We start from the raw sequence: 22,799 nt of genomic DNA on the forward strand, positions 1-22,799 counted from the left end.
GCAGTCTGGCTGGGTGGATAAAGCAAAAAGGAAGAAAATAAGATGCACAGTGATCTGTGTGCTAAATCCGCCCGAGAGCTACCAGACCTGTCATATAGAGCTAAATCTCAGACTGTGTCATTATTGGTAACAAGTTAACACTGGAAATGCTCCTGTCGCTCTTTCTCTCTTCTGCACTCCCCCTCTCCCACACCACTGAAGTTAATTCATCATGTTGACACAGAGCAGGCCATTATTATTCAAAGTTGCATAAAAAGTGAATTTATACTGAGTGAAACCAACAAGCCTTACTGCTCTGATATTTAATTTTCTTGGAAACTCTTCCTATTGAGCCATGCAGGCCTACGTACATTTTCAAATGTGGTACAGTGTTTGTGCTACAATAACCTTGCATAGACACGGATGAATAATTTGGAAATTATCGAGGTGCTGTTTTCCTCCAGCTCCTTCAAAACCTAAATTTTTATGGGGCTGTATTTCTGTTTGATGCCATGTAAAATTCTCATTTTATTTCCACCTGTTGTGTCATCAGAATGGTTTCCAAAATGTTCTTATGTAAAAGGGGCTGCTATTTATGCCTAGGTCACTGGCTAGCAGGCCCCTGTTCTTTCTGAGGCCACCTCTTCCTCTGATATCAAACCATGGAGTTGAAAGTTGAGGATAAATAAATGGTATCCCTTGAACTAGACACAGTGGCAATAAACTCTGATAAAATGTCAAGTGTAAGCTAGTGAACTCTTTGACTTTCCAGTGGATGTTGATCAGCCCTTCAAAGAAGAGCAGTCATATTTCAGAGCTCGCTTTATCTCCCTTCTCTCCTTACTGTATTGAATGTCTGATTATCAGAGAGGTAGTAAATGGCTCTATTAAAAGGAGGTTTAACCAGGGAGACAGAGGTCAAGACATCAACTTACTTTCCATGGCACATGACTGTGTACATGCATTTCTGCATCCATCCATCCAAATCTTCCAAGGATTTCTCTTCTCTTAAAGCATGCGTTAATCTAATTTCATACAAGAAGTTGCATCAGTTTTTGAAACGATAGGTGGTTTTTGAAGTGATATTCCAAGATGAATGCGTGCTCTAAAATACCTGATCAAAGAAAACTAGCAAACATTTCGGTTTGAGTGGCCTCAGAACTAACACCAACCATGTCAAGGAGCAAAAGGATCTGGCAAGGAGGTTTTAAAAAATATACCTTTCATGTTTGTTTATTGTATTGATATTGCTACTAAAATATCATTACAGATTGTGTTGGTTTTGTTAGGAATGTATGCTGCATTAGGAAAAAAAACTGTAGGTTACTATTAGATGTATTAATGCACTATTGAGATGGAATTATTAAGAATTCAAAAGGCAGTTATGTTTTCCTACTGTGTTTTTCAACTATAGTGAAATGTTTCTTTCAGTCTTAGGTCCCTGCATAAGTCTATTACAACCTGTCATTGTGCAATTAGATCCTTTTGCCATACCTACACATTATGATTAGTACTGGTGAAAAACATGCCATTGAACATTGATGTGGGAATATTATTATTTTTAAGCACATAGTTTGATGGGAATTTTAAGATGGTTTGTATTTTCTTCTCAGTGAAAAAAAATAGGAAAATCATATATATATGTTTATTCTTTTTTCCCTTTTTTTCCTTTTCTTTTTTTTCCCCTTTTGGCACTGGAGAGGCATGCTAGGATAAATATGGGAATATGGAAAGACAAGCAGAAAACAGCCATCATCTCCCCAGTGCGTACCTAAAGAGAACACATGTGGAATTCAGAATTGCAATAATGAATGCATTGCCTTTTATTTAAATTTTTGGCAGCTGAGGTGTTTATCTTCTCCTTGATTATGTGACCACCTTTGATACAATCGAACGGGCTGCATCCAAAATATATTGCTGGAGCATCGTGACCTGATTCAGAATTTTTGTTCCTCACCCATCTTCAGTTTTTGAAACGGCTGCTTTTTGGGGGGCCCGGATTCAGCAGCTGCTGGAGTCAGACAGCACTGCATCAGTGTCCTGTGTTGCTGATCATTTCCTCCGTGCTTCATAGGCAGAGACTAGGCAGGGAGATGGGAGACTAAGTGGAATATTTGGGTTTTTCATTAGGTTTCTCTGTATTTATCTTACATCAGAGCAGTCGAATTTCTCCTAGAGATGGGCCAGAACTTGATTAAAACATCTCTCTTGGCCTTTCTGCTCCTCTCTATCCCACAACCTTCTTCCTCTTCAAAATGTCTTGAAGAATCTTATGAAAAGGGACCCTGTTTTCAGTTAGAGTGTACAAAGCCAAAACTCAGTTTATGAGAAATTGTAAAAACAATTACAGGCACTCTTTCTTTCATTCGCTTGCATCCTTATTAGTTCACTGTAAATCAGATAATAGTGATGCAGAATACTGAGCCTCCTGTTTGTGGTGATTTATTAAGGGTTATTTGTTTAGGCAGATAATTGTGTTGTTCACTAGAGGGAAGGATGATCTTGCAGTTAAAATGTTAGCCTGAGCTGTTTTCATCTCCGCTACATTTTTCTGAAAGTAACCTAGAGCCACTAGTACAACTGTGTTTTCAGTGTCACAATACAGGTGTTTTTGACAGCAGGGCACCTGCTTGCATTTGCAGATGCCCAAACACCTTTGAGAAGCTGGTATTTTGGCCTAGTTTTCAGATGTGCTGAGCGTGCATACTTCCCTTGGTTTGCAATTGATGTTCTCTGCTCCTGCAAATTTGACCCAACCAGAATACGGTACCAGGTTATGAAAGAGAGAAAGTAGTGCCCTCTCTTCCTCACCTTTTTTTCTTGCTCTGCTTGAAAGATTTGATTTTCCTCAGGTAGCATGACGTGAAAAGCGTGATTTCAGCCGCATCGCAGAGGCACACCCTTCTCCTGCCGCCCGGTGTGCCTTATGAAGCTGGCAGAGCGATTCGCTTGCTTGCCTGTTAGGCGGCGGGGTCCTTGGTGTGGCGTATCCTGCAAAGCCAGAACGAGCGAACAGGTTAAGACGGCGGCGGCGAAGTTAAGCCTTGCAAGCCCGAGGAGCCCCGCGGCCGGGGCGAGCGCACGGGGGCTTCCCTTGTGCCGGCATTGCCGTCCGCGGGGTTGGTGTCACCCGCTGAAATCGGTGGAGGACCTTCAGCCCTCTGAAGCTGGCTGAGAGAAGCAGCCCCATGAAGGCAAGTGTCACCTCGTGGCCCCACGGGCATTCGTAATGGGACGCAGGAGGAGCTGCAGAGGAGCCGGCGTCCTGCCCTGGGGTAGCTTTGTGCGCCAAGAAAGTCTTTCAGCTGGAGAGCTGGCGCTGATTATAAAGTTTCCATATCGAACAAAGGGCAAATTACACTGCTGAATGCTTCAGCAGTGGGCACAGTGCGGCACAGTGCGGCACATGACGTTTTTGTCATGATATGATATTAAAAGATTTGCGTTGCTTTTGGGTCCCATAAGATCCATAAAGAAAAAAATTGAAAAATTACCTACCCTTAAATCCATCATATTTCATCGAAAGAAATCTTTTCAAGAGGACGCTATGAGGTTCTAAGGACTATTTCTGAACTGAATTTAAACTTTCTTGCCCCAGTTGTTTCACTTTTTTTTTTTTCAGTTGCAACATGAAAAATGCTCCTCCTCCAAACTTTGAAAAGTTGGACTCTTTTCCCTTCATACAGTGAACAAAAATAGCATATTTCAAGCTATGCCATAGAATTTCAACATCAAAGATAGATCTCAGAAAGAACTATAGTTGAAATATTTCTGTAGCTAGACCTCAACACATCATTAGTTTTCCAGTTGAAGTAAATTTACAAAGCGCACATCTGCTTATGTGAGGTGTCCTGAAAGAAATGCAAATGGCTCAATTACATGTCATATGTCTTATATTAGGGTTAGATAGTGGAGATTTTCAAGTAACTCGAGTGGCAGAAGTCACTTCCTCTAGCTGGAAAATGGCACCCTGGTACTGTGACTAGAAAAAAATGCCTTTGTAAACACCAAGAGACAAATGAGAAAGTCTTCTGTGGCAACGGATTCACTGTAAAATAAAAGTATCTAATGGCATTCTGTAGTCCTTAAAAATGACTACAGCGCTGCAGTCCAGCAGTAGCTTGTTGCAGAAGATAGACTGTGACCTGTGGGACTGTCTTTTACATTTTTGATGCATAATAACTTGGTAACAGTAACCAATTTATTAATTCATAATTAGTAACAGTAGAAAAGTAGGTTTTTCATGCTATAACTGCAATAAAATAATAACTGAGTAATAAGCGATATAGTAACGGTGTAGGAGAAGAATGGAGCAAATGAAATTCCGTTGTATAAATACTACTGGATCAAAATTCAACCATATAAGCAGTTTTTAAATTCACAAAAGGATCTTCTGCTCTCCACCCCGATGTGTTTTACCGATGTGTAAATTCTAATTATCCCTATAGCTGCCAAGTCAGTTTGATCCTTGTAAAGATGTCAGCTTCCTTTCTGAGCTCCACAGACAGCAATGATGAAAAGGAGAGACTTTAAGACTTGATTAGCTTCTCATTCTCCAAATGGACAGACAGATGGACGCGCACACACACACACACACACACACACAGTCATGTCTGTGTACCCACGGGAACAAGAAACAACCTATTCAAACTTCGGTCCCACTAGAGTTGCTTTCACAGGTATTTGCTAAGGGTAGATAATTAAGAACAAAATTAGTAAATAAAGTCCTGTTCACGGTTGATGCAGTGTGAACGAGATTCAATAGCTAATGCTTTATAATTGATCCATTCTCTATCTCTGGGGCTTCTCTGTAACAACCAGTCACAAGTGTAACCCCATCTGCGGCACTGGCCTGTGGCACCTTCTCCAGAAAGGTCATGGGGTGGAAGTTTGCTGGAGAGCAGGCATACATCCACGCAGGACAGGCTCACAATAAATGACTTTTTATTTACAATCTAGTGTTTTTGCATTCAGTTTTCCCTACCCCTTGCAACACTTGCCCCTGGCTATTTCAGTGATTGTTTGTAAGATTACCACAGATGCCAAGGTATTAAATTGCTGAAGGTGATGGCAGTGTTACCTGGCCTTTTCAGAATAAGTTTTTACCATGGCCGTGGTCACCTGCACTTTGTGCCTCCCTATTTCTGTGATGGTGAACCCCAACAGTGTAACCCTTTCCTCCCTGCTCCAGGCATGTCCCAGGCTTACCCCACGGTTGTTGTAGGTGAAGGCAGACAGTGAGGAACAGATGGGTTCAGACAACATCCTCCGCTTGCCGCGCTAACGGCAGTAGTCTTTAAGTGATTGTGCAGCCTAGGACTTCCCCATGCTCCTGTCATGGTTGAGAGAGGACCCTGGGGACCCTTGGGGGCTCCTGTTTATGAGTCTCTGTTGTTATATAGGATGCAAGTCTTCTACGTACATGACTATTCCTTACGTGCATGTGATAGGTCTACGCAATGCAAACAAGGCTCAGCTGTGGCATCCTGAGGAAAGACCCTGCTCTTCGGAGATCTTAGGAAAGTGAAGGGTGTGCAGTTTTGAGGATAAATGTGAAAGCAGATGAGAAATGCTCTATCTTGGATCTGCAAGGAGGAATAAATTCCAAAGAGCGCAGAAAGATCCAGGTATAAAGGGGACTTTGACATTTGAGGAAATAAAAATATCAAAGAAGCTATACTCAGGGTGTTAGGAAGAAAGATGGTAACTGTGGCTTGCATATTCCAAGCAGCGGGAAATAAATCACAGCAGACAATGTAGCACATGTTGAACAAGAACACAGAATTCTTGCTGGGAGGAATCTCATTGCTGCACTTTAATCATCTTTTTATTAGCGTGCCCTGAAGGTTTGGGGGATATAAATTTTGCAGAATAACAGCTGGATTGTGGAAGTAGGCCACCAAATTAAGAAACAAATCACACAAACATGAAAGCACAAAGTTAAGCTTCAGCCCTGTGTAGTCAAGAAGAATACAACTGCTTCCTTTCGATGAGGCACACTTGAACACTCCCCGAGCTGGTAGCCTGTGGGAAACACTGGGTAAGAAGACCTCAGTGGTGCAACTTAGGCTGTGTGAATCTGGTTCTGAGCACCAAGTGAGAGCCTGTGCCTTTTACCATAGGCTGTGAAAGTCCACTTTATGGTCGGGATCACTGTCCTCAACAGGCCATTTTGAATGCAACACATGATGCAATGAGAACAGGTGAATCAACAGGAGAGGTGGAGAAAGAGAAGTCCTTACTTTTTTGCTAGGAGGCATCTACTGTGGCTTTCAAGAGCCCCTTGCAGGAGGGAGTCAGACTCCCTGAGTTGTGAGTGAAGAGCCCCTGCTGTTGCTCTTTTGCAAGGCACTTGTTGAACACCACTGGACCCTAGAGTGGTAAATGATCAAAGCTGTGTTTCCCTGATTGGGGGTTCCACAAAGATAATTGGAGGTGGAGATATTTCTGGGTGTGTTGTGTTTTCCTCTTTCATATGCTGCAGCAGCAGGAATAATATAGCTGAAAGTTGTCAGTGGTGTAGCTCCTTCTTTCTAGGATGATACATAGAGGAGAGAAGACAGCCTGATATAAAATAATAAAGTTTGGATGCGTTATGCGATGTAAATGGCATCTCTTTTGCCTATCCGCTCTTTTCATCACTGTTTCTTTAGCTTCCTTATTTCAGTCTTCTGATTTCTGTTTGACAAACTCCTAAAGGCAGCAAAGGTTGTCCATTGGCTGTTAGGTTTGTCTCAGTGCTTGTCTTCTGTTCTCCTCCATTTCTTCTTTAGTTTAAGACACTATTGTTTTTTTTCCCCACTAGACATAATGAATGACTGGATGTTCAGGGAGCTATCAGCTCTTTTGGACTCTTTTGTCTTTTATTCATCATTATGTCTTCTATGTCCTCTTTAATTTAGCTGAGACATTGAGGGGATCGCTTACTGTGAAAGACAATATTGCTAGCTGTCCACAAAGATTTCACACATCCATTCATCATCATGCATAAGAAAAACTGTTTGTGCGATATTTTGCACTACAAAGGGCAAAAGATTTGAGCCCTTTTCAGACAGCTTAAGCTCGTATTTTCAAACACAGGTATCTGAGTTAAGGCATGTAACACCTTTTCAGTATACAAATTTCCACCAGTTCAACTTTTGAAGATTAGTCTTTCTAAACTGAAGTAGGTTTAAGTGCATAAACTTGCACTAGCTTTATTACTTTCCTTCAAAATATATTGGTAGGTGAACCAATATGAGTTATAATATAGAAAACCCTAAAAGCCATAATTAGACCTCTATTTCCTACTACTCAGAGGAGAGTCAGTGGAAGTTCAACATTACTGAGAATTTGCCCATTCACTTAGGGACCTAAAAATGGATCTAAGATCTCAAGTTTAAGAACCTGTTTTCTAAAGTCTTAATTCAAGATCTAATGTATTTGTAAAAGATCATTCTCTCAGATGCTCAGAATGGCTTATCAAATATTGAAGGACAATATAAAGTGAATATTTTGGAGGAAAGTACTCCTGAGAAAACTCAGTGAAATTTTATAGAGTGTGAGTATAAAATGGGTACAAAATTCATGTACTCACATTAGATTTTGGATTATTAAAGCTTAGCATACATTTTTCAAATCTTTTTTTTTTTCTGGTTAATTTGTGCTTTCTGTTCACTCTTTAGGATTATTTTTTTCTTGTAAATGAGAGTTTATTTAAAACAGGTAGCAGTACTCTGGTTTTATGTTAATGTGCCCAACGTGAGGGTCTGGCTCCGTGTCGGTATTTTCCATCAGTACATACATGATTCTGCCAATCTGTTAGTGCCTAGAACTGCATGCTCCAATACTTAATAAAACATTGGTTGGTGTAATGGAGCCCTCTCAACTACTACTCAACATGTAACCTCTGTTGCTTGCGATAAAGAAATCTATTTATCCCAAAAGGCCGGCGAAAGATTTTCACATGCTAAAGACTGCAAAACCCAGATACTTCTAGGGAAAGAAACTTTGGATTCGGTGAGCCTGTATGGCAGTGAGATAGTACTGCATCGGTTGGGCATGAATCGATACCCAGAAAGCAAATTTCCTTTGCAGCATTGCAGACTGGCTGTGAATCTTTGCCTCCTCTCCTTAGAGTTACAGAAGGTTTTCCGTGACTGAACTGTGCTTGGAAGTTGCTGAAACTGATGTTAGTATTGAAAGTGTGGCAACTTCAGTAGCTGTTATGTGTAATATATTTACATTTGCTATATAATAATATATTCTGCCCTTAGTAGGCAGCTCTGGGAAATATCATGGTGGTAAGTGACTGGGCAACAAAATGGCAGAAGAAAGTCAATGGCGATAATTGCAAAATACCATACATGGGAAGAAACACTCCCAACTCTGCATACATGAGGATGGACTCCAGAGGAGCTATTGCCACTCACGGATTCGCGGAGGGCAGTTTTATAAAACGCTGGTGTAGAGCTCAGCAGCAGTCAGAAAGGTAATGGAGCAGTAGGCAGACTTGGGAATGGAATAGAGAAAAAGACCAGAAACATCACGGTCCAGTACAAAAATACTTTTGGCACCCGTGTTTTGATGACCACATGCAGTTCTGCTCCCCTCTTCCCAAATCAGACTGTGAAAGGGTACGGCTTAAGGCACCAAGATTATCTTAAGCAGAGAAAATCTTCTGTATGGGAGAAACCAAAAAGGGTAGAACTCTGCATTTTGGAGATGCGATGGCTCAGTGATCTAGCAGAAGCCTAAAATTATGTATGACGGGGAGGAGATAACTAAGCAGCGATTACTGATCCAGTTATAAAACGCAGCAGCCGACATGCTCGGTTCAGCTCAGGATTGCTGGAAATTGAGCAGGATTTGCCAGGACGTAAGGATTACTTTACGCTCATGTTTTTTCAGATGTTATTTCCCTAGGTTTTTGCTAGCAGCCAGGGTTGAAGACAGGGCAGTGGGCTAGCTGGGCCTTTCCTCTGTGCTGGGATAGCAGTGGTTCCTCTGTTTTACGTCAGGTCTTTATTTAGGTGATGTTAGTTAATGCTATGGTGCATTTGGATGAACTTGTGCAGTGTTTATAGTTGTTGCAAGCAGTCTCTGCCTTTGGGAGATCATCCTTGGTGTGATCTGACTTCCAAACAGGTACAAATAAATCTCATAAAATATCTCTTATCTTACAATGTTTGTCAGATGTCCTGTGCACAGGGAAAGATACATTAACAATTAGAGAAAATCTACTTGCAATATTTTCCGCTCAAGTTTAAATTCAACCTAAGGTCATGCCAAGGACTTTGAAGAAATTTAGGAGACTGTGAACTCAAGGCAGCATTTGGTTTGTTCAACTTTATTGTGTTCTCTCAGTAGAACTTTATGGCCACATAGTCAAGAATATAAATTTTGTAACTGAAGGCAAACGAAAAACATGGTGAAAGGTTTCAAGTGGAAATCTTTGTTTCTTTCACCATATACACACAATTTCCTTTGTCTTGGCACAGCATAAATTACCCTATTTCATATAAAAGCAGTTTAAAAGAGTTCTGCCTGAACAAATAAATGAATACACAGCTGCATACAATTTATTTTAACCACCATTACACAACTATAAGCAGAGTACCTTTGAACATTGTGAGCACCATTAACGTGGGGGTGGAAGAGAAGTATGGATAACTTGCAGTGGACTGGCAAAAATCAGGCATCACATGTATCACATCGCAGTTGCCCAGCACAATTTAAAGTATTCAAAGCATTTGACACGTGCCATGGTTTTGGAATGGCAATTTCATGTTCTCCTTTATTTTTCATTATATTTATAACACTCTACCTCAAACTGGTCAGTACTCGTAAATCCTGTTTTGGCATAAGCTTACAAACAAGGCACTTGAAGATATGGGAACACATTGTAAGTGGCTTACGTGGTTCTGATCCTTTGCTGCTTATATGTTTATTAATATCTTAATGGTGAAGGCATGCTAAACGCAAACTTTCTGGATATGCCCATGTGAAAAGTGCTGTAATAAACTGTTTGATGTCTATTTATGTATGAAGACTGTCTGCTTTGTTTTTTGATAAACCTTGAGGAGAAAGGGAAGAACAGGAGTTCCTCAGGAAGTTTTCACAACCTGACCTCCTCCTGAGTCTGATTCTGATTCTTATTAAAAAATAATAAATTAATTCAGAGATGATTGCTTTCGTTTAGGAGAAAACACTTACTTTGCAATACAGATATTTCTGAGAATTTCTCAGCTGTTTTCATAACGTCCATTTTTAAATGGAAAAGAAAGCATGGGAGAATCCAAGAACACTGTGTTTGTGAACATAAATTGCTAAATCTGTTAACATAACAAAGAAATAAGCATCTTTTGTTACAGAACACAGGCAAGAAAAGCAACAGTCCTAGGAGGTTTCCACATGAACTTCAAATACAATTCTGTTTTCACAAGCTCTTTGGCCTCTATTCAGGTCAAAGGTGCTATTTATTGGTTTGACATGCTTGTCCTATGTCTTCAAGATTACATTTTAAATACACTCAGAAAGATGTATGTAGGACCATGTTAACATGACTCATAAATGTCCTGAGAAGTTTGGAAGATGAAATAATGTTGAACTGAAAACAAGAGAATATTACATGCTATTTAATATTGACAAGATGTGTTTTAGGAGAATGGTCTGAGTGTCACGTCTCTCAAAGTTGGTTATGAAACTTTAGCAAATGCTTTTTTACAGAGTGAAGAATTTGAATGCTGTTTTGTTTTGGGTTCTCAGTCAGACATTACTTACAGCGGTGTTTTGGGACTACATCTGCTTTTCACTTCTGATCTATGTGTTTATATTCCTCACAATGTGAATGAATAATATCAACGTGATCGAGATGTGTTTTTTCATAATATTCTTAAACCTGACGTGAAAAATACCAGTGGCAAGTATTTGAAAATACAGTCTGAGGGCAGGTGAAATGTTAGTAGGCGCTCCCAGAATGGGCAAGAGGGGAAAGATGGGGTGGTCAGATATTTTTGCCACATCCCATTTTCGGTGGGCGGTTATATGAATTGTGAGAGTCCCTCCTACCCCGAGATGAGTTCAGTTTACGAGAAAAAGAAAGTTGCCGAGGAAATTGGGTTGGCTCCCTGACTCTCCAGTTGCCCCAACTCCAGCTGCAGCCCAGGAGGAGTTTCATTTCAACATGGTCGGCAGCTCCCCCTGCAGCACCCCTGAAGTCTTGATTGGGAAGGGGAGGCTGGATTTTCCCCTGTTCGTACCTCTTGAGTGATGCACAAAGGCTCAAATCCAGCCCTGTGGGTCCAGCACAACTGGCTGGCAGTGTCCGTGTCTTACTCTTGCTCTTCCTGTGATGGCCCCTTTTCTGAACTAAAAGGAATCTTGTGAGGTGGTCAGATAATAATTTGTCAAGTCACAGGCACAACAAAAATTAATACTGTGTGCATATATTTTGTTTACCTGTGTCATTTCAGAATTTTTCCCTTTTTTGACCATAATTATAAACTTCACTGCCAAGCTGTTGGAGAGTGTGGCTAAGAAGAATAAAGCACACTTAGGCAGATAATTTCCCTCTGCTAATCACTATGATTTTCCTGAAGTTTCGCTTTACTTTGTAATCAACAGGTATAATAACAAAACATGAATTCTGTAATAAATCACATATTGTTTTCTTCTTCTCTTAATTTTCTTGACAGAATCATGAATAAACTGGCAGACCAGCAGGACCACATGATACCATGAAGAGAAGCTTACAGGTCCTCTATTGCCAACTGTTTAGTAAGTAAATATTCTTTTTTTTTTTTTTTTTAATTCCTGTAAGAAAGTAGGTAAGATAGTAATATCTATGCAAGCCACAGTTCAGGGAGGTTCTTAACCATGCACCATGTTTCAAGTACCTAGAATGGAAATCAAATTCTCTTGTTCAATAAGGTACTTGAATATGTATCAAAAAACCGAGTTCAAGTAGCAGGTGATTGTGCAGCGTCCTGTACAAGGGTAAAAGTGTGGCTGTGCTGAGCGATGAGGAGCACCCTCAGAAGAATGAGATCTGGAAGCAGGAATAGCGTTTGGAAGAAGCAATGAAACAACCTTTTTGTAGTCATGGCTTTTGTCTAGTTCTCAGGGGACAAAAGGGATCCTTCCCAGCTGGCATGTCTGGTGGCGGTCTTTCCGCAAAAAGATCTCAGGGTGAGGGAAGGGAGCCCCAGATTCACACAGCGCTAAATGCTGTGTCTGTTCTTGCGGTGAGAAGTTCCTTTTTGCTGAGTTTGGGCCATCAGAAGAGCCCATCCGATCCAGAAGTCTAGCAGAAGGAGTCAAGTGACATTTAGACTGTGTGGATAAGGGCTGTCTCACCTACTCACAGGAGTAAAGCCAAATTTTAGTTATAAAACAGTACTGACGCTATTAGGGCATTTCTGTAGACTGACAATTTTCAGTGTCAAAATCACAAGCAACAACTTTCCTTCAAAATTTTAGAGATTAAGTAATATAAGAAAAGATGAAATAGAAATAATCACTTTCTATAATATATTTTCCAAAGGAAGTTGCTAGTTTACAGTAACAGTCTGTTGTTTTTATGTTGTCTCTTCAATTCAGCAGAATTTCTGGCTTCAAGCTATGCATGATGGTAGAGTTCTGTATGGATTTCTCATATTCTGTCCAAGCTAAATAACAACCAGAAAAACATGCTTAGCGGGCACAGAATGAGCAATGCACCTAATACTACTTTCATTGGTGTGTGTGAAAAGTAAGCCTAACAAGTATTTTGAAGACTGTTAACCGAAACCTGGTTAATATTATGTCATTGTTTCTCTCATTGCCATCATGGTATAAAAGGAGAGATTTCCATGTGCTTGGCTAGATTGTCTGGTTTTGCTATTCTTTTTTACGACGTAGGAGGTACTCAGGTGCGTCTCCATGACTTTGGAGGGGAGACTCCAGAGATATGCCCAAGATACAGACATATTGCATACGTATTGCATAGTAACTTAATCCTAAAATGATTTCGGTGAACTCTGTAGGGCTCCTTGTGTGGCCTTTGGCCAGGCTGAAGAACACTTCTACTGAAAAGCATGGAAATTTGGCTGGTTAGCTGAGCCTTGCCTTTCTGGCAGTACAGGGAGGCTGCTCACTAGGGTAAAATGGGGCTACACCTGCAAGTTGTAACTCTTGCAAAACTCTCATGAACATCAATGGAAATTTTCCTGGAGCAGCATTAGTTTCGTTGTAATGGAAATATGAAACTGAACTGTATGAATACATTTCTACTAACGTGGCAGGAAAAAAAAAAGGAAGGTATAATGTACATTGAACCTGTCATAGCGTTTGGTCTTTCTGTGGTTTTTTTCATTTAATGTAATGCTTCCCTGCTGGGCAGTGTACCCCATTGCTATCCCTGCTGGTTTAAACTATATTTTTCAGGGTAGTTTGTTGAAGATCTAGGCAACAAATAGAGGGATACTGAAAATGCAGAGGGAAGGAATGAGCAAACTATATGTATCCTGCATGAATAGGCAATGATACTATGAAAACTCCATGATGTAATTTGAAAGGATGGAGTCTGAACATAGTATTTCTCCTAACAGATAAATTAACTGCTTCATTTCTCTGAGTGCAGCGCAGGTGTGCACTAAACGTAGCTATCATTAACAAATCCAGTAGTTACAGCCACATAATATGTATTTTGGGCATCTGGAATGATTTTTTTCATTACCTGATTGCTTTGCGGTTGGTGGGTTAGCTGTTTTTTAAGGAGCTTGTCCATGACAAGATCCACCAAGTTATTTAATTCCTGTTAAATAAGTTTCTTTTAGATGCCCTGTAAGTATGCTACTTCAGCTCATTTTCTCCCCAGTTGCCTCACAGTCCTGAAGACAATCTCCAGAGTGCAATCTACACCAGAGGAAGAAGAAATGGCTTTAATGTGTTTCCTATAACTGTTCTTTATGCTGTAGGAAGTGCCTGCAGTGTGGGCTTTTGTCTGCGTAAAAAAAAAAAAAAAATTGCGTAAAAAAAAAAAAAGGAAAATTGCTGCTACTATACAGCAAAAAAAAAAAAAAAGCCTCCAAACTTCTGAAAATGTGTCAAAATAATATGTTCTCCTTTGGTATGGTTTACCAGTGCCCTGTGCCTTGGTCCCTCCTCTGCAACTGCAATAAGTGAGTCTGTGGTGCTGCCTGAGTGTTGGGGCAACATTTTCATCTTGTCTGAAGTGCGCTGAGAGACTAACTAAGGGTTAGGGTTATAGAGAGAAATGCTCTGCATGCGTACTCGTGTGAGTCAAAAACCTGGGATGTCTTGAACAAAGCGTTGATGGTTTTTCTAGAAACGCTGGTTAGGTGGAGAGACAAGACTCCGTCTGTGCCCGCGTGAGCCGACCTGTGGCTGAGACGTGTAGGAAGGAGCATTTTCATCCCGAAGCGAGGGCACTGCTCCAGGCTTATCACACCTTGGTGCGGACCCAGCTGTGCCACTGGGCCAGCAGGGGCTGCACCCTTCTGTGTCTCTGTTTCCACTTCTGTTCGTTTGTGCTCTACTGCTGGGCTCGGATTCAGCCGTGTGTTTGCACCGTGCCTGGGAGAGTGGGACCCTAACACTCAGCAGGACTGCAAGGCTTTGGGGCTGCAAAGAAGATTTATGTACCTATTTGTCTGGTTTTTAGACTAGTGGGAATTGTTAGCCGAATCTGTGAAAAATCAGGCCCGTATCTAAATTCAGATTTAAGAGAATAAATGGAGCATCCTTCTCTTTTGTGGATTTTAGAAGAGTTATGTAATCAGTCTGTTGCCATCCGTAGTCTTCTGCTGTGGTTCCCCAAAACAACGTTTTCCATCCGTTTATGCTGATCAAGAATAGTGCGACAGATCAAGTAGAGTGAAGATAGGACTAGCGACAGCTGCTCTTTTGAATATGGTTGTAGCTGCCTTGAATCTGATCCCAGTTGTCAAGAGACAGACTTTGTAAAAATTACAGTGCTACATTTGGCCCAGTTCAGGGACTCTGGGCCGTGCTACTTTACCTCTAGTCATTCATAATTTATGAGTAAGTAGTTATACATGTAATATAGCTCTAAAGAAGCACGGCTTTCAAGCTGAATTTTCAGTGATGCTATCTAATCTGAAATCTCTAAGACATTTAAAAAAACATAGAAAGGTTAAACTAAAAATTTTGGAAGAGGTTTCTGGGTTAGTGAAAGCTTTGAAGTCACTAGCTAGACTGCGTTGATGAAGACCAATTAAAGCAAAACATGTGTCCACAATTTGCAGCCATTTGTTCCAGGCACATCTTTATGGATGAAGTTTGTTGCCTCTGTAATGATGAAGATGCAAATGCCTTTCCCATGAGGCTCAGCGATCTCCATTTTGATAAAGACCTGATGTGATGATTTAAGCCCTACAGCATGAGCCACAATATGTCTGCATTTTCTGTAGTAAAACATGCACATTTTAATTTACCATGCATGCACTTTTCACTCAGGAGTTCCAAGTTGCATATAAACTGGAGAAAAATGTAGAGAAAGGCAACTGGTGAAGTCCTTGGCACACAAGCTGTATGCGAGACTTTCTTCTTCAGACTTTCATTTTCCTGAAAAATTGAAGGACTTTTATTTTCTGTTTGCTTACATCACTAGCGTCTGTATGAGGACCTGTCACCATAGCATCTGGAAAAAAACGCCAGTCTGGGTATTTCTTCATGCCAGTATCACTTAGTGCGTTCCCCGGCATCACTCTTTCATCTTTCAGGCCTGGCACAAAGCCCAGTAACATCAATAGAAAGAATCTCGTATGTACGGACGCGCACAACCCTCTGTAGCAAGCTGAGCCAAAATGGCAGTGAGTGGTTGTGCCTTGTAACACAGACTGTCACAAACCTTACAGCCCCTTGCTCTCGATGCAGTTCAGATTCCTCCTTTTTTAGCTCTGGCCACCTCATGACATGTCTGTTAAGTCTCCTGCAGTGAACTTCACCCTGTAGAAAGGGTTAGCGCAAGCCCGAGCCCCGTTCAAGTCTGAATTAGGTCTTGGGGCGCATCCCTCTCGTCGTAAATAGTTGATAAGCAACACGAGTTTGTCGAATGTCTGTTTAAGAGAGGACCTAATTCTCAGTGCCGGCTGAGCTCTGTTACCCCCTAATGACCGTTTCCTCTAACGGGAGCCCAAACCCGGTAGCCCCTGTTTCTGTTGCCCAAGGCTGTCTGTGAATAACGCGTTGGTAGTAATAAGGCAGTATGCACTGGTGCTCATCTCTAGCGAGTGGGGAGGCATGAGAACGACACAGAAAAGGCCCCTGCCAAAAGGAGGGGAATAACCTGTTCTCTGCCCCTAATAGAAAAGATATGAAAATAATGGGTTTACAAAGCAGCAAGGAACGTGATATTAGAGATAAACGTAGCGTTGGAGAGAACCTGGAAACGCTAGGACGGACTCGTTGGGGGATCCTGGAGCCTCCACCAGTGAAGACCCGAGTGGAAAAAGCATCTGTCAGGAGTGACAGGGCTCATCTAGATGATTTCAGAGGCTCCCGTCAAGCCCTCTGATCGTGTGACCACGCAGCTATCCTGGGGGCTGTGTCCGTCGTGCGAATGCGCCTGCTTGCTTAGACAGAGCACTCTCAGTTTGCACAAGCCGTGTATAATGTAACCCGTGGCATAGCAACTGAGAGCCCATGTATGCTTAAAGATACCAGGGATGACTTGATACAGATCATGGGAGAGTCGCTCTCTACCATTCATGGGGACTTGCAGAAAGAAAAGAATAACGTTTTTGTTGTTTTCCGTACAGGACTGGCAGGTGTTAGCGTAAGCAAAGAGAACGGCAGGGGAGTGGTTTTCTAGCAATAGATTCCATCTGTTTTGCTTAAAATTGGAAAGGTAAACAGCCCCTGGCTATGCAGTGTTTCATGTGCAAAGCTTTTTGGGATGCTCACTGAGCTGGAGCATTTGTATTTAGGAGTCACGTGGCTTGGTAACAGACTGTCCATCGAACAGCTCACAGCAAGCAATGCATCTACACGTTCTTTTCCCAGAAATCAATTATATATTGTTGCTAAAGTTTCTCAACAAAAACTTTGTGTTCTTGAAAGAATCTGCTACTTTCCGTTTCCCTTTTGTGATCCCTTCCTGGAAAACAAACCTTTTGAAGAGATGTTTAAAAGCAAGCTGACGTTCCGTATGAAGAAAATAAATTGAATATGCATTTCCTTATCAGATGTGTGCTCCAGTGTCCTTGATATGCCCTTTATTGAGATTTCAGTTGCACACAGAAATGAGAGAGTATGTTCCTATTCATCGCCTGGATAAGCACAACTCTTTGAATCAGATTGCTCTTGTGATTCTAAACTTGAGCTTGTTCCCATGAATAGTCTGCAATATTTATTTTAAATTTGCTGGTTCCGCGAACACTCTTGTCCATAAATACATTCTGTTTAGCAGAGTCTCACAGGACACATGAACTCATTAAAGAGTTTGAAATATATATGTGGGGTGGTGAAGGAGGAGAGGAGTTCTGCTTTATTCTTCCAGGAGCAGATAAAATTTAGGACATACAGTGGGACCCTCCCAAACAACTAACATATTGCAGAATCTTCTCCACGGTTCTTGCAGATTTGCTGAAACCTGCAGAGATGTGGAATCGGCCTGGGGCTGTAGAAATTCAGGTCATAGTCCTTGACACTGAATTTGGGATAAAAAGCCAGCAGACAGATTATTATATTGGCTCTTTCTCTCGTCAGACAAGCAATTCATGCATTTGCACATATGAGCTGATAGTCTGATTATGTTCTTGGCATAAGTACCTTGATTTTTGTGCTTATACTGACACTGTTTGCATTATAACCCTGTAGATTTTTCAAAATTAATGAGAGCATGTGTAACTTCCCAGTATTCATATTCTTCAAGCATTCACACTCTTGCTTGTGGGACGCGCTATTAACAATGTCCATGACCATCACACTAGAACACCAAGAGATATTAAATACATATGCATATCTAGAGATGTTTACCCAAATTGGAAAATGCTGCAAGGATGTGGTTTTAAAATTCCTTTCACTCTTGTTAACGAAATTGTCTGATAAATCAAAAATGAATCCATAATATTCTTTCCATTTTATGTTCTGAATTATTTGTGTTTTGGAACTGAAGCAATCCCCATCGCACCACAATAAATCTGTCTAATCTTCTATTTTAGGTTCAGCATTGTTTGCCTCAAGCCTTGAGAGAGAGGTTTTAGAGGGTGAGTGAAATAAGTAGGAGTACAAATTTGACTTTTCTCTATTTTCTCTTTCAAAAGTCCATTCAGCCATCTCTAATAGAAATTGAACTCGGGAACAGTGACTGAGCAGCTTGTGCAATTTCATATGTGTATCTTTGAGACTCACAGCATCAAGTCAAGTGGAGGAAGAAATGCTACTGGTATACGGACAGAAGCCTAGTGACCATGAAATTTTGGTCTATTGAATTCAATGGCAAAACTCCCATTGACTTTGGTAGGATTGGGATTTTATTCCTGGGCTTCATACTCCCAGCTTTGCTTTGTTTCCTTGCATTATAAAACAAATATGTTCCGTCAAACATTTGTTTCCTTCCCCTAATCCTTCTTTTCTTTCTGGTTGTGCCTAAGAGACATTGATATGCTTTTGACTGTATTGTAGTCAAGCCCTAATCCAACAAATGCACTTAAGTATGTAAGCGGTGCGCTTAGCACCAGACAGACTACTCCTACAGGAGCACTGTCCATAAGCTTAAATCTCTGTTGGACTGTGTGACAATAATTTAAGATAATAGAATTTTTACGGCAGTACACACACTGGTGTCTTATGTCCATGAAAAATCCAATGTCTATGACAGTGTTCCTTCTTGAAGGACAGAAAAAAATGATTAACTGTTGGATACTTCATTGTTATCTGATATTCCCAAGTGTGTGAAATGACATGCACTTGGGCATTTACCGTTGGTATTGGCAATACAATGATACTTATACCACTGTGTTTAGGTGCTAGAACTTTTGTACGTTAAAAATGTTTCAGGCTTTTTGCAATGCTTTTGCGCTCATCTGCTTCCCCCTCTCCCGAACTGGCACTCCGTATCCCATTATTTTAGAACAAGGAGCTTCTAACTATGAAGGTTATGCCAGCTTTGATCATTGATGTGTATGTCCATTGTAGTTCATTGCAGGCTGTGGAAATAATTTAGAAGAAACATATATAAAACCAAGTGTCATCCAGAGAGTATGGCATCATGTCATAGCTGTTATCCGCATTCCATCTCTAAATCGCAAATATACAGATGTCCTCTCCTGTTCCGTGGTAGATTTCCAAAGAATGTAAGCCCATGTCGAAATGCAAGCACATTCAACTCAGTAAAAGACTTCAGAACTCCACCTGCAAAAAACCCTGCTGAAACATCATCTGAGTTAGTCTTTGGAATAACATCATTCACTTCTCTAAACAGTGTATCCGGCTGTTCTTTATTTTGAAGATAGGCATCTGCAAAACTTCCTTGACAAGTCAAGGCCTATACATAATTGGTATGAATGTATTGTTTTGTAGTACAATTTTATTTTAAACTATGTATGTCCTCTAATGTCTGAAGTCTCAGGGGTAGGATGTGCTCCCAAGGTCTGGAAAAAGCACATGGCCTCATTTCACATGGCTGTGGAGCCACATGATTTCTTCCCCACATTATTCATGGATAAAACTAAGGTGACTGTTAACATATGTCCCATAAAAAATATCTGAAAAGTGACTTTAGCAGGAAAAGGCACCCTACCCCTGCTATAATAACTTACAACCAGTCCTCTACTAGGTTCCGCAAAGGTTCTGGAAATAAGGAAAGAAAGTTTATCACATGTGTCATCCCTGCAGCTAGAGAAGGCAAGAGAACCCCAATGACAAGGACATGCGGCGCGGTGGTGGGTAGAGGAGCCAGGTCCCCTCACTGACCGGTGTGTTTGTTGCAGTGTGTCCCAAAATTTCCCAGAAGCAACTCCCCACTCCAATTTGTGAAGGAATAGTGGTGTGTACCCCCACCAGCTCTCCCATCACTGAGCTCTTCCAGACTCTGATGATGACCTGGTTCTTGAACCTACTCTTTTCACTGAAGCTGGACTCAAGTCATCTCCAGCGACAAAGCCAAGATTTTGGGGCCAGGTTTCCAAATCAGCAAGATGTTCAATGACGCAGCTGGACACTCAGTGAGATTTCCAAAAGAACCTAGACAGGTTAGGTGTTTATCTCCTTTTGGTCTTACTGGCAGCAGCGTGTGAAGCTTTTGCAGGCACCTTTAAGAATTGCACTAGGCATGTCTCTTTGATGTGGCGTGCCAAGATACCTTGGAAAATCCGATCCCTTTTCTCCTAACATGAAGGAGCAGATTTTGTTTCAGAACGACATAATACTGTGCAGAGCATGAAAAGTCTTTTACTTCAGAACTGATGAATAATAACTAGTGCTTAGTAAGGCCAGTAGTTAAAATGAAGGAGGAAAGAAAGAAAAGAGCACTGAATCAAGTGCACATTTACAGTGCATGGTGGTGGGAATAAATATTTGTTACTCAGTGCTTTATAAAGTCAGAGCTTTGTGCAGACATTAACTAATTAATTCAGGTTCCAGTGAAATTATGCAATTAATTTAAGTCTCCAATTTAAAATTTTATAGGAAAGGAAAGAGGGTTGTCTGCTTGGAGCAGTCAGGATTGCTGTCCTATCCTGCTGGAAGGCTCCAGCATGTCGTTGCGTGAATTCTACTTGCAATACTGTGTTTATTCAGACTGTAGATGTTGACTTAGTCACCAGCTTCCTCCCTGCTCCTGGACCAGTTCTACATCTGAACTATTGTCATCCCTGTTTGCTAATGAGCTGATTGGTCTCGCGCTCTGGGAGAAACATGCTGTCCTTTCTGTGCACTCCCACAAGCATTTGGGCCACAGAGGCTGCTCGTGCATGTTCATAGTGCCATGCAGCTTGCTGCGATTAGACTAGCTTTCACAAGGTGACGCGTCCTAACTCTGCTCAGGCAATTTTCTTCCCCATAGCTTTTAGGAGAAGAAGCTTTATTCCCGTCCAGCTGTTCCACTAGGGATTCCTGCAGGAATAGCCCCGATATATAGCCTCAATGAAGCGATCATCAGGGAAAGAAGCAACTGGAGGGGGAGAGAGGGGACTGGATATTCCTCTTAAGAAAGCAGATATATTGGTTTCTTATTGCAGATATACTTGCAGTCTGTAGGTATATTTCATATACCTGCTAAAACACTGTGCTGGTCAAATTCATTGTGTGCATGTTCTGCATCCATTATGCTGTTGTTCTTATTCTGTACTGCTGCTGCATATAGATATCTCTCAAGCCACTGCCATCATCAATAAAAGTATGTGTCCTGTGATGGAATAAAGCATGCGCTGCATGGAAAGCTAAAATATTACTTAGATGGAAATTTTTAAGCCATGCAATAGACTTATTGCAGTTTTTAACCCATGGACCTTCCGTATTGACAGAAAGGGAACAAGCAACTCCCTCTCATCCTTGAGGAATATTGGTCTAAATAGCTTGATAGCCAGTGTCATCAGTAGTTATGAGTCATTGCAGGAGTACTTAAAAGAGGTTGAAAATTTGTGCACTTCTGCAAGACCTCACAGCACATCTCATTGTTGCTTTCAGAGTGAATAATGGCATAGTAGTGACAGTACTTTTGTGTTATCTGCATGCATGATTTCTGGCCAGATTCTAGGTCTGTTCTGCAAGTTGCGGGGCTTTGCTGCTGCTGGAATTCCTTTGCAGTCAGCCCATGAGCATCTTTTGGTATTTTAGCATGAAGTTTCTAATTCTTTATGCATTTGAAAAAGGCACAGCTTCTTGAAGCTGGCATCCCATGGGAAAGAGAGAGATGGTTTTGCAGTATGGTGTAAAATGTTAGATATCGCTGTCTCCTGTAGAGGCTACAAAGTCATTATGGTATCACAGCTTCTCATTGCTGAGGGCATTAGCAATTAACATACAGACACCATTATTAAGATGTCAAAAAGGAAAGGGAAAGTGATGATAACAAACAATGAAAGTACCTAATAAGTGGACAACAGCAACTGTATGCTTGCAGGGCAAGCCACTTATACTCTGCATTTGTGTAGAGAGTTAATTCAGAGCCTTAAAGCGCAGTACACAAAAGGAAAATGGTTTCAAACCCTGCGATCTTTTGGCCTTATCTTGGAGGTGGAATGGAGCAATTATCTCCCATTTCATGTCTTTTGCTTTAGTATCGCTGGGGGTTTGGCAGTGTTGTTTCCTTAGAGCGACTAGTGATTTCACCTAGTTCAAAGCTGTTGCTGTTTCGTTCTGCCATTTCGGGAAGGAAGAGCTGTTTTTCTGATCGAGGCCTATACGTGCCTGAGAGCCTCATGTCAAATCCCTACCCTGCTTCTTATGCTGAGGTTGTGAAGCATAAAGTTAATCACATTACAGTCTGTTCTGCCCAGAAGTGCATTGACAGATATTGAGGATGAAGTCGGCGCTGGAGGGAAGTGTGGGCCAGCTCTGCCAGGCAGAAGGAGAGAAGAATCGGTGCTTTGGGATGGAGAAAGCTCCGAGATTGATTCCCAGGGGTAGGAAAAGGGGATATATAGGAATGGAGTGTTTGCTAGGGCTTAATAGGAATGGACACTAGCTGTTTTTTTCAAGCAGAGCAATCCCTGAGGAGGAAGATCATCTGCAAGAGAGGTGACGGACCTCAGCTTTGACTAGGCATATTATAACGCATCTTTCCTGGCCCTTGGGGTCTGTATGACTGGGACCATTAGTCACAAAGGCACTGCAAAGCATAAACATGACTGATAGGGAACCAGATATACTGC

At 41.3% G+C, this 22,799-nt stretch overlaps 1 protein-coding gene across 7 annotated transcripts in view; it reads left to right on the plus strand.

Annotated features, from left to right (window-relative positions):
• Positions 1-22,799, plus strand: part of TMEM108 (transmembrane protein 108) — a 169,725-nt gene that overhangs the window by 72,525 nt on the left and 74,401 nt on the right. For 4 of the 7 annotated variants that reach the window (XM_068935613.1, XM_068935614.1, XM_068935615.1 and 1 more), the window contains 2 exons: positions 11,655-11,736; positions 18,147-18,191. In XM_068935613.1, the coding sequence (XP_068791714.1) occupies positions 11,697-11,736; positions 18,147-18,191 (85 nt within the window). In that variant the 5' untranslated portion in view covers positions 11,655-11,696. The remainder of the gene's footprint in view (positions 1-11,654; positions 11,737-18,146; positions 18,192-22,799) is intronic. The other 3 variants (XM_068935617.1, XM_068935618.1, XM_068935619.1) reach the window with 1 other exon arrangement.

The sequence above is a fragment of the Struthio camelus genome, chromosome 2 (assembly GCF_040807025.1).
Source record: "Struthio camelus isolate bStrCam1 chromosome 2, bStrCam1.hap1, whole genome shotgun sequence".
NCBI lineage: Eukaryota > Metazoa > Chordata > Aves > Struthioniformes > Struthionidae > Struthio > Struthio camelus.